Raw genomic sequence first — 13,108 nt, forward strand, 5'->3', positions numbered from 1 at the left:
GTATGTATGTATGTCTTGCACAAGCTTTCGATAGAGGCGACGTCGTTTCACAAGATCGGAATCATTTTGAACGTCGACCCTTTGGACGACAAATAACGAAAAATGAGCCCAAATTATTAATTCCTTCACTCTTAACTAGGCACTTTTCTACAGAGAGGGGTCGCTATTTCCGCCGATATTTTCGAAAGTCAGCGCCTCTTTTCGATTGTCTAGTCTTAATTTAAGCCTTCGTTGTTTCGTGTTTGGCGATGGACGCAACAGCTAACGCGTTACGTTTTCTTTTTCATTTTCTTTTCCTCCTTCGCGGTACGCGTTCGAGTTTTTCTGCCTACTACCACTTTTTTTTACGCTTGCAATTTTGCATATTTTTTGTTGTTGCTGTTGTTGTTTTTTGCTCAAGCAATACTTTTACGCACACCTCCACTTTCTTTTCCGCCTTCGCGTCACGGGTTCGAGCCTGCCTGCTAACTACAACTCTTCTTTTTTTTTTTGCTTAACACACACCTACAAACATCCGGGCAACGCCGGGCAACGCCGGGCAACGCCGGGCAACGCCGGGCAACGCCGGGCACCCAGGCTAGTCTATAATATAAATGTTACCTGTTTATTTAAATGCATGTATGTATGTCTGCCTAAAACTTTCGACAGAAGCAACGGATTCTCACGAGATCGAGATCTAACCTTAGTTTTACTGTACAAAAAAAGTCTGGAAACTTATTGGAAGTCACTCGTAAATCGGCTCTCGCCATTTTCACGAAATTCTGATTTTCGCTTTCCGAAAAAAAATATAGTCGCCCGTAATTTTATAAATGTGACATAAAGTCGCTAAGAGACGGACACAATGTATTCATTATAGTAAGATTGATTTTATCTTATTTTTTATTTTTTTATAGTTTGTTCACGTTCAAGTTCTACTAACTTCACTGAGTGACTCATTCCCAGAAAAATTAAATAACAGAAAGATCCTTGTGACAGGAGTAATATGCATTATCTCATTTCTATTTGGAATCCCTTGTGTGACTCAGGTAAGGATTAAGTGACTGGTTTGTAACAGCCAATGTCACACGCTGACAAGACTATTTCATCAACTCTCATTGCATTGAAAAAATTTGTTTTATCAAAAGTTCGTTCCCCCTCCCCCCGAAATATCAGCCAAAACCGGATTTTTAAACAAATCCATAAGTACTTGTATTATTTGGATTAATCGGATTAATGTTCTCATCTTGGGTGCTATTTGCATGTGTAAAATCCGACCTTCTTCAGGTGTATAAGTTGCCATGTTCGGTAATAGAAAGGTAGGGGGTCTAGCTCTACACTTCCGAGGTCTCGTATTTAGGTTAAATTAAAAAAAAATCACAAAAGAAATTATAAAGGTTATAAAAATATCACTGGGGGATATTATTTCTAAATTATTTATAACAAAAAAGGTTAAGGCTATATTCCATCAGTAACCAACTGTAAATTCTTAAAACAAACGGAAAGTTTCCATTAATGCTCTCTAAAAGAGTGATACTTTTTTTTTTCAGTAACTCAACCCTAATGTTCCGACTTTCTCCAGGTGTATGTCGCCATATTTGGTAAAGGAAAAGAGTTGAGGATTAGCTCTACAATTACGAGGTTTCGTATTTAGATTAAATCGAAAAGAACGTACTCTTGATTTTTAACATTATTTTTATATAATGGCCTGAATTAAAGTTTAAAATGCAGATATCAAGCATCAAGTTTCAGTTGTGCTCTAAACAGAGACATTCATTTCGAACATGCCCCTGTCATTTCAAAGAACCTACTGTTGGTTTTATGAGCCGGGACTTTCTGCTTGTGCGGTAGTAAAATTTCTCAATTCCACTCGTGATTTTAGGCTGTGTAAGGCGTTAACTTTAATCAAAATCGCCTGTTCCTTCTTTCATCGGATTTTTTCGATTATCGATATTTATAGATAAAAAAAAGGAGAATTTTTACAGGGAAATGTTTTACGAAACACCAGCCAAGTGAGATAATAAAATCTCAGCAAATCATTTCTTATTCGAAAAAAAAGATTTATTTATTGTCATCTGGAGACATAGCATCTGGAGTGGTAGAGCATTCGACTACAGATCGAATAGTCCCGCTTTCAATTTAGGATAAAAGTGGAGGTATCATTTAAAATCGCCGCAAATCATTTCTTCGTTTGCAGATTTTAAAACTAAGCATTAATCTGAAGTGACTATTCCAGCGCATTCATCGTCAAGCCCAAATATCAGCTGACGTGATATTGTAAACAAACACAGACGGAATTTGATAAATAACATTATCATTATTTTTTATTTTTTTGTTTATTTATTTGCTAATTAGTCCACCGGGCAAATTATTCCTCGTAATATATAATATTTAATAGATGAGTGATTCTATAATAATACATACGCAATCTGCATCAATTAAGATATCATGTTAAAGCGTATTGTACGACCGGGTGACACTGGACGTCTAGCTAGTATTACTTAAAATAATTTTCTTTCCGTTCTATTTGAAATGTTATTTAAAATATTCTATTAGGAATATTAAAATACTTTTATCCGTTTTATTTGAAATATTATCAAAAATATTGGCACTTCTGCATGTCAGTGACATATTAGTAACACGAGTTATTGACTTATGTTCTTCGTAAGAGAAATAAGTAATTCATAACTTAAAATAAAATAATGAATATGATAAAAACACGAAACATAGATTGTTTTAAGAATATTTTTTGTACAGAAAGATTGTATAAAAATGTAGCAAAATATAATTTAACAAACATGAAACATTTATAGAGTTTTAAGAATATTTTTTGTACAGAAAGATTGTATAAAAATGTAGCAAAATATAATTTAAAAAGCATGAAACATTTATAGAGATTTAGGAATATTTTTTGTACAGAAAGATTGTATAAAAATGTATCAAAATATAATTTAAAAAACATGAAACATTTATAGTTATAGAGTTTTTTGTACAGAAAGATTGTATAAAAATGTAGCAAAATATAATTTAACAAACATGAAACATTTATAGAGTTTTAAGAATATTTTTGTACGGAGAGATTGTATAAAAATGTAGCAAAATATAATTTAACAAACATGAAACATTTATAGAGTTCTAAGAATATTTTTTGTACAGAAAGATTGTATAAAACAATGAAGCAAAATATAATTTAACAAACATAAAACATTTATAGAGGTTTAAGAATATTTTTTGTACAGAACGATTGTATAAAACAATGAAGCAAAATATAATTTAACAAACATAAAACATTTATAGAGGTTTAAGAATATTTTTTGTACAGAAAGATTGTATAAAAATGTAGCAAAATATAATTTAACACACATGAAACATTTATAGAGGTTCAAGAATATTTTTTTACAGAAAGATTGTATAAAACAATGTATCAAAATATAATTTAACATACATGAAACATTTATAGAGGTTCAAGAATATTTTTTGTAAAGAAAGATTGTATAAAAAATGTAGCAAAATATAATTAAACAAACATGAAACATTTATAGAGTTTTAAGAATATTTTTTGTACAGAAAGATTGTATAAAACAATGTAGCAAAATATAATTTAACAAACATGAAACATTTATAGAGGTTGAAGAATATTTTGTACAGAAAGATTGTATAAAAATGTATCAAAATATAATTTAAAAAACATGAAAATTTATAGTTATGGAGTTTTTTTGTACAGAAAGATTGTATAAAAATGTAGCAAAATATAATTTAACAAACATGAAACATTTATAGAGGTTCAAGAATATTTTTGAACAGAAAGATTGTATAAAAATGTATCAAAATATAATTTAACAAACATGAAACATTTATAGAGTTTTAAGATTTTTTTGTACAAAAAGATTGTATAACACTGTATCAAAACATAATTTAAAAAACATGAAACATTTATAGAGGTTTAAGAATATGTTTTGTACAGAAAGATTGTATAAAAATGTAGAAAAATATAATTAAACAAACATGAAACATTTATAGAGTTTTAAGAATATTTTTTGTACAGACAGATTGTATAAAACAATGTAGGAAAATATAATTTAACAAACATGAAACATTTATGGAGGTTTAAGAATATGTTTTGTACAGAAAGATTGTATAAAAATGTAGCAAAATATAATTAAACAAACATGAAACATTTATAGAGGTTTAAGAATATTTTTGTACAGACAGATTGTATAAAAATGTATAAAAATATAATTTTAAAACGTGAAACATTTGTAGAGGTTCAAGAATATTTTTTGTAGAGAAAGATTGTATAAAAATGTAGCAAACTATAATTTAACAAACATGAAACATTTATAGAGGTTTAAGAATATTTTTTGTACAGAAAGATTGTATAAAACAATGTAGCAAAATATAATTTAACAAGCATGAAACATTTATAGAGGTCTAAGAATATTTTTGTGCGGAAAGATTGTATAAAAATGTAGAAAAATATAATTTAAAAAACATGAATTATTTATAGAGTTTTAAGAATAATTATGTTTTGTACGGAATGATTGTATAAAAAAGGCAGCAAAATATAATTTTAAAAACATGAAACATTTATAGAGGTTTAAGAATATTTTTTGTACGGAAAGATTGTATAAAAATTTATCAATATATAATTAAACAAAAGTGAAACATTTATAGAGGTTTAAGAATAATTTTTGTACAGAAAGATTGTATACAAATGTAGCAAAATATAACTTAACAAACATGAAACATTTATAGAGGTTAAAGAATATTTTTTGTACAGAAAGATTGTATAAAAATGTATCAAAATATAATTTAAAAAACATGAAACATTTATAGAGGTTTAAGAATACATTTTTTGTACAGAAAGATTGTATAAAAATGTATCAAAATATAATTTAAAAAACATGAAACATTTATAGAGGTTTAGGAATAATATTTTTGTACAGAAAGATTGTATAAAAATGTATCAAAATATAATTTAACAAACATGAAACATTTATAGAGGTTTAAGAATAATTTTTTTTGTACAGAAAGATTGTATAAAAAATGTATTAAAATATAATTTAACAAACATGAAGCATTTATAGAGTTTTAAGAATATTTTGTGTACAGAAATATTGTATAAAAATGTATCAATACGTAATTAAAAACATGAAACATTTATAGAGGTTTAATAGTAATTTTTGTACAGAAAGATTGTATACAAATGTATCAAAATATGATTTAAAATGCATCAAACATTTATAGAGTTTTAAGAATATATTTTTTGTACAGAAAGATTGTATAAAAAAATGTAGCAAAATATAATTTAAAAAGCATGAAACATTTATAAAGGTTTAAGAATAATTTTTGTACAGAAATATTGTATAAAAATATGTAGCAAAATATAATTTAAAAAACATGAAACATTTATAAAGGTTTAAGAATACATTTTTTGTACAGAAAGATTATATACAAATGTAGCAAAATATAATTTAAAAAGCATTAAACATTTATAAAGGTTAAAGAATAATATTTTTGTACAGAAAGATTGTATAAAAAAGGTAGCAGAATATAATTTAAAAAACATGAAACATTTATAGAGGTTTTAGAATATTTTTTGTACAGAAAGATTGTATAAAAAAATGTAGCAAAATATAATTTAACAAACATGAAATATTTATAGACTTTAAGAATAATTTTTTGTACGGAAAAATTGTATAAAAATGTAGCAAAATATAATTTAAAAACCATGAAACATTTATAGAGGTTTAAGAATTATTTTTTTGTACAGAAATATGGTATAAAAAATGTAGCAAAATATAATTAAAAAAACATGAAACGTTTATAGAGGTTTAAGAATAAGTTTTTTGTATAGAAAAATTGTATAAAAAATATAGCAAAATATAATTTTAGTTTGCACGCACTTTTAGAAAAGGAAGAGTTATCGACCCCTGTTCTTTGGCTGACAAGTGACATCTGTCGGTGGTCCTTGAAACTAAAATACACATATTCGCGTCATGTCACTGAATGCCAAAATATTCTATTAGGAATATGAAAATATTTTTTATTAGTTTTATTTGAAATGTTGTTCAGAATAATTTTATTTACGTTAATTTGGAAATTCAAATAATTCTCGTTTTTTTTTTTAATGTAAAATTTTATTAAAAATAATTTCCACTTTCGTTCTATTTGTAATGTTAATAGAAATATCCTCCTTTGTCGATTTATTTGAATACTATTTAAAATAATTTTCTGTTCGTTCTATTTTAAATGTTGTTGTTGTTGTTGTTGTTGAATTAAAAATTGTATTTAACATCAATTCCTCTTCGCTCTATTTGAAATGGTATAGTTAATAAATGATTGCTTTTTGATATTGTAGGGAGGAGTTTATGTCGTACAAATTATAGACTGGTATTGTTCCAGTATTTCACTTTTGTTTATCATCTTCATGGAATCTATTGCCGTTTGCTGGATTTATGGTAAGATTGTTCTCATATTCATCTTTTAAGATATTTATCATTTACCTAATTTTTTATAAATCTAATATTGTGTAATTTATTGTTTAAATAATTCTGCATTTGTAAAATTTTATTTATTAAAAAAGTATTTACTTAAATTGTTTTATGTTTCGTAATTTATAACAATATATATACGGCATAGTGACATTGACACACCAGTTCCCGACAGATCACCAAAGTTAAGCAATGTTGAGCCTGGTCGTTACTAAAATGGGTGACCAATTTGGAAATTCCAGGTGCTGTATGTCGGAGGACGTCGACACCTCCCTGCAAGAAATTGCAAAAACCCAACGTCGTTATCTCCCCTGACAGGGATATACATGCGACTGGGGACAGCTTGCGAATTTCATACTCCCCTGAAACTTCCTACTTCGGAGGAAGCCGGTTAAACCCGAATAGGTTTAGTGCGGGCGCAGTCAGTTAGTTAATTTATAACAATATTTCATTTAATTATTAATTTTTGTTATGCTTCCATAAGCTAATGGTGTCGCTGGACTGTTCCATTATTCGCTGGAATAAATGTTACTCTATACCATGATTTTAAGTTGAACGATAAAATTGTCGCCCTAGAAAAGACAACATGATTCCATTTCCGTTTGATGAAATCTGGGTTCTTTTTTTGTTGTTGCGGACCATCTACTAGTTGGCCAGTTGTGTATATATCTCAAGAGCAATAGGAGTCTTTTATCATGTCTGAAAGTGACACAATGTTCAACGATTGGAGGTGCGCCGCTGTACAACTCATGCTCTCTACCGATCAAAGTTATGACAACAGGACCATTGCCAGCATCCTCAAAATGCATTTCCACAAATAATATAGACGTGCCAAGAGTGATGAAAACAAAGTTTCCGGCCATAGTTATGGTCTTTGGTGTGGTTTGAAAACCGTGGCATTTGTTATCTCCATTTCAACCACTTTAACAAAAAGTATACTATAGAAGTACACGTCATTATTTAGGGGACCATAACTGCCAGGGATCGCCATAAAGGAAGAAAAAACTCGGCTCATTTTCTTTTTAAGCAAAGCTTTTATGTCTGGTATTTCCAACAACACATTCTTTTCTAAATATTTAAACAGTTCTTTTGTCTCTGCTGTGACGTCACCCACGTGTCTCGAGCACATGCTATTCAAAACACCAGCCATGTCTCGAACACCACTTTTCCGGGCATCTGTTTTGCTGAACGCCCTGCTTCTCTAGCCACACGTCCTTTTGTCTCTGCTGTGATGTCACTTCGCGCAGCCAGCTTGGTTATTTGCATATCTATATGCGGATGCACCTACTGTTGCTGTTGCTGCTGCTGCTTCACCCAGCATCAGCGGCTTTGTTATATATTCAATCCTCAAAAAATGTTAAATGTAATTATATTTATAGTTTCTTGACAAGAACTATGGCAGGAAAATCGTGACATTTGCCATCACTATTGCTAGCATTGTACCTAGTTAAAAAAAAAACCCTCTAAAGTCCTTCTACATTTGCCATCGCCGTTATTGCATTCAATTCCGTTCGTGCGGTGTTGTAGCCTTGCAGGCCGGTAATAATCACGACACACACTGTATATAATTCACAAAAAAGTGTATTAGTAAAAGTATGTTACAAAAGTACGCGTCATACTTCTGGAGCATTAGCTGCCACAAAGCGCTAACCCAGTAACGTGTTAAATGCAACTATATTTATAGTCTCTGTATCCGAAATAGGTATATCAGCTTATCCCATAAAATATGACCAGTCTCTCAGATCATCAGTCAAATATTTCTATAATTTTCTGATATCAATAATTTTTCTCTTGTTTTGAATTAGGTTTTAAAAGATTTTTGGAAGATATAACATTGATGTTAGGCCGTAAACCATATGTCTTCTGGAAACCATTATGCAAATTTGTTGCTCCTTTGTCTACATTGGTGAGATTAATTTTACCATCTATTAATTGTGTTATTGGTTATTTGTATCATCCATTTTCCATATAATATGTTATATATATATATATATATATATATATATATATATATATATATATATATATGAAATAAAATGGAGGTGGAAGGACCTGAATACTCAATGTTTCGCCCGATTTATTCGGGCTTCTTCAAGAGGGATGGTCATTGACGAGAGAGTCGGAGGATTGGGGCTATATATAATGATGGGGAAGAGCAGCGTGTTTTCCTTATGTATATATATCCCCAATCCTCCGACTCTCTCGTCAATGACCATCCCTCTTGAAGAAGCCCGAATAAATCGGGCGAAACGTTGAGTACTCAGGTCCTTCCACCTCCATTTTATTTCATATCGTCGGATTTAATCCAGCTCAACAATCATATATATATATATATATATATATATATATATATATATATATATATATATATATATATATATATATATATGTATATATATATATATATATATATATATATATATAATGAAATCAAAAGAGGTGCAGTGTTTATCTGATATAAGCATTTTTTATATAAGCATTTTTTTATAAATAACTTATTTACCAACATGTTCTCAATATTTTATTTTATTAAGCACTTTACTTAAAGGTTTGCTAAATCTTTTTCTTAGTATTCTTTGTTATTATTATTTTTATTATTTTTGTTATTATTATTATTATTATTATTATTATTATTATTATTATTATTATTGTCATCATATATGTGTGCGTGTGTGCGTGTGCAATATAAATCAATCTAATAGTTGCGTCAACCAGACTCATACACGGCAACGCGTGGCCGGGTGGGTAGCAGCTAGCATTAAAATAATTTGTAATGCAGATAAAAAATCATCATCATCATCATCATCATCATCATCGTATTCGCGGTGGTTGTCATGATCGTCATTATCATTATCATCATCGTAATCATCATAATCGTCGTCGTCATCGTCGTCGTCGTCATCATCAAATATGAAATTTAAGTCCTTTTATTTCTCTACAGGCCTTTTGGATACTTACTTTAGTTGATCAGTCCCCACTCAAGTATGACTCAGGGGAGCCGTTTCCTGTCTGGGTCAGTTACGTCGGAACATTTATCGCCCTCCTGTCGGTCGTAACTTTCCCAATTGCAGCCTTTCAAGAAATATTGTCATTGCGAGGCCCTTTCCTAAAGGTAAGTAAAACCATTGTAGACGAATAATAAGCCAGCAGTATAACCGATATCAAATATTTCACTTTTAAGTGACATCACACATTGTCTCACACAAACCTTTCAGCTGACACTATCTCGTTTTGTTTAACCCACAGAGATTCGAAAATGTGGTAAAACCAAATAAAATAAAATATATGACAGATAAATGTTACCAAAGGCGAGATAAGTTATTCTTCTACCTAGCTGGCAAGTTTTTAATATTTTTACTTAATGTAAAATGTTTATTCGGCTCGGAAAACAAGTAATGTCAACCATTACACCAACACAAGGAAAAGAAAATAAATAAACATGAATTTATAAGACCAAAAATTAAACCTTGATCGTCCTTCGGGACCCGTGGCGCAGTTGATAAGAGACGTTGAATCTCTATAGTTCTAGGTGAGAATTGTCTGAAGATAGCGGTTTCAATTCTACCCAGAGGCTTATTTGGCCAAAAACGTGGTGAGCCGACAACAACTACGGAAGGCAGTAATTGCAGTGGATGAAGTCAGGAGATTCAGAGTTCCTATCCGTCGCGGTTACCACAGAGGAATAGTTGGCCGAAACGTCGTGAAACAACTAAGTAAAAGATGAGGGTAATGGTCCGCAATAAATAAAATTAATAAAACAATACCCATCTCAATAATGAATTCCAATTAAATAAAAACATTAGAAGCAGAAAGTTCTAGAAGATTGTGAGAGGGCTTCTCAAGAAAAGGACTGGAAAAAGGAAACAAAGACCTCTTTTCGCAGGCTTCTTTCCTTTCAGGTTTTACAAATTAAGTAAGACTATTTTTGTTTGATTATTTTAAAAATGACACCGCATATTTTTCCCACTTTATTTGTCAATATCGTATCAGCATTTATTTATTTAAATAAAACTTGACTAATTTAATATACTTTTCGTGGTGGCTTTCATTTGCTCCCTTTTTAATATTTTCCTCCCTTTTGTTTATTGTCACTTTGTCTTTATTCAGGAGACTTTGCTTGAATTCTCCAGCATTTTTTTTTTCTTTCCCCATTTTTAAAAATATTTGTTATTAAAAAAAATAGCATTTTGGCAATGACAACTACAAAATAGTCAATTGCGTAGTTTTGTTTGTGCGTTTATATGTACAACTTTATATGTGCGTTCCATTAACAGTGTGTGTGTGTGTGTGTGTGTGTGTGTGTGTGTGTGTGTGTGCTTAATAATCCATGAAAATCTCTCCTTATGTGTATGCAACTTGGCTTATTGGATGTTTATCGGATTTTGACGTGTTGTATTTGTTTCGTTTTTGCAAATAGAAACACAAAAGAGGAATAAAATCAACGTGTTTGAGTTCTTATACTACGTGCCAATATCTGGAGTGGATATTTCTTGCGTTTTTTTGATTGGTTGAAAGAAAGTGCTTATTGGGGATTTTGTCCAATCAAGAGTCGATACGTAATAACTGTAGCTCGGGAAAAAAATGGAAATGATGATCAGTCCGGTAGAGGAAAAAAGGAAGGTTGGAGATAGTTCCGTCGTGTGTAGATCAAGTGAGTTAATTAGTGTATGCGGGGTGGGGGTGGGGGAGTTAGCAGAGAGGAATCCTTAAAGACGAAGCTATTGTACAATGATTTTTATTGTGAAATGAGTTTTATTTATTTACAAAATCTGCATCATTACCTGACAGGTCTTTGTCAATCTTTACTCTTTTGTTACAACATTAGTTCTTGAAGCTACGTTTCTTTAACCATTTTTTTTGTGAACCGGATGTGATGCGCAAAACATTGCGCAGAGAGACATTTTTCATTTCATATTCTGGCCTCTGTTCATTCACATCCAGCAAAGTAAGATTTGTTGTGTCTTAAGAATCAAAAATAGATCTAAGATGACTGGGCTATGGTAAAGGCGACGGTCAATATTACGTTTCTTTAAATTTTTTGTTTGTGGACTGCAAAGATATGAATTATCCAATCTTGTTTTGCATTTTTAACTGTACGGGTTACGTCCCTTGGCATATCATAAAAAATGGCTTCTTGTACCCTAAAGACGTCTCGTTGTTATCTCTCCTTTATGCTTACTTATTCGTCCTAACAAATATAACAAATATACAACAGGACAAGTAGAGGTGTGCCGAACATTTTGCAAGAAGACATATTCTTTTTCTATTTCTGGCCTCTCTTCATTCACATTATATCATCAAGTATTGTAGTTTAATTCTTAGGGAAGCTCACATTCTATTTTTAGTGCGTAATTTGTATTATCTTCATTATTGTTTCTGTTTTTTTTTTTTTTTTTTTTTTTTTTTCTAGCGGTGTAATTCTAAAAAAGAATCGTTATTTTTTTCTCTTTCTTCCAGCGACTGAAATCCAGCATGAAACCAACACCTGAATGGCGTCCTGCAATAAAGAAATACACAGAATGTCACGACGACACCACAACTGAAATGAGTTAAATTACAAAAAATGTTTATTTTTTATGAAAAGAAACAATGTATTGTTTGCATAAAACATGTTTCTTTCTACATTTCTTTTTTTCTTATAAATTTGAACAAATTTAGAGCTAGATTTTTAGTCACGTAAGCACTTTAGATTGCCTCTGATAATTATTTGTTTTCAGTTTGGAAACAGTTCTACCCCAAAACAGGGGAGACAATCCAGTATTTAAATGATTTTCAGCAAGTTTTTTCATTAAATTGACGAATAAATTTTTGTAAATACGGATTATCTCCTCTTTGATAATCCAAGCCATAAAAGATGTACATTTCTGCTTGTCAAGTAGACGAGTAATAAGATTCTTAATTGAATAAAAGATTACCAGACGGAATCTCTCTTCCTGTTTTCATTACATCAATACAACGGAAAACATTCATTATGGGAACAGTTATTGAATTTAATTACTTTTTTAACATTTTTTTTTATTTACATATGAAGAGCTTTTTTTATTTAATACTAGCGGGGGTACCCGGCGTTGCCCGAGTGTTTGTTTCCGGGACGGGGGGGAGTTTTAAAATGTTATGGTAGGTAAGTAGGAAGGATCAAACCCGGAGTCATGAGTAAAAGTAGGAAAATAAAGTGAACAAAAAAAAACATCTGCAACGTTAACAGTTCGGCCACCAAGAAAAGTCCATTCCAGTTGTTTAGGGAAAAAAAAAAAAACGACTACGGTAGGACGGCGCGAACGTGAAAATATAATGTGAATTGTCCAGCACGCTAACCACTACGCCACAGAGCACTGCAGCTTAGTTTAGTGATTTTAAATAACTTCACATGAAAGAACTACGAAGCCAAACCGGTGTTCTCTTCTCAACTGTTCCTTGTGAACGATCCCCAAACGGTGTTAAGTGGTGGCAGGGGGAGGAGGAATTTATTAGAGAGAAAATATTTTACCACTTCCATTGATCTTAACCGATTTTGGCCGTGACTTCTCAGCAGAAAAAGTATAGAAATCTAAGATTATCGAGGAATTTGAGAAATAATAAGCCTATAACACACCTCAGATATTGTTCTGCCGTTTGTGCATATTATATTTGCATGAAAT

The 13,108-nt window shown here is 30.8% G+C and overlaps 1 protein-coding gene across 1 annotated transcript in view; it reads left to right on the top strand.

The window, feature by feature from the left end:
* Positions 1–12,388, top strand: part of LOC145258010 (sodium- and chloride-dependent GABA transporter 1-like) — a 61,493-nt gene extending 49,105 nt beyond the window's left edge. The window contains exons 10-14 of the mRNA XM_080115738.1: positions 894–1,025; positions 6,338–6,437; positions 8,276–8,376; positions 9,412–9,582; positions 11,928–12,388. Coding sequence (XP_079971864.1) covers positions 894–1,025; positions 6,338–6,437; positions 8,276–8,376; positions 9,412–9,582; positions 11,928–12,023 — 600 coding nt within the window. The 3' untranslated portion in view covers positions 12,024–12,388. The remainder of the gene's footprint in view (positions 1–893; positions 1,026–6,337; positions 6,438–8,275; positions 8,377–9,411; positions 9,583–11,927) is intronic.
* The last annotated feature ends 720 nt before the right edge of the window (positions 12,389–13,108 follow it).

The sequence above is a fragment of the Euprymna scolopes genome, chromosome 33, assembly GCF_053919585.1.
Source record: "Euprymna scolopes isolate OS-2025 chromosome 33, ASM5391958v1, whole genome shotgun sequence".
In the NCBI taxonomy this organism is placed as follows: domain Eukaryota; kingdom Metazoa; phylum Mollusca; class Cephalopoda; order Sepiida; family Sepiolidae; genus Euprymna; species Euprymna scolopes.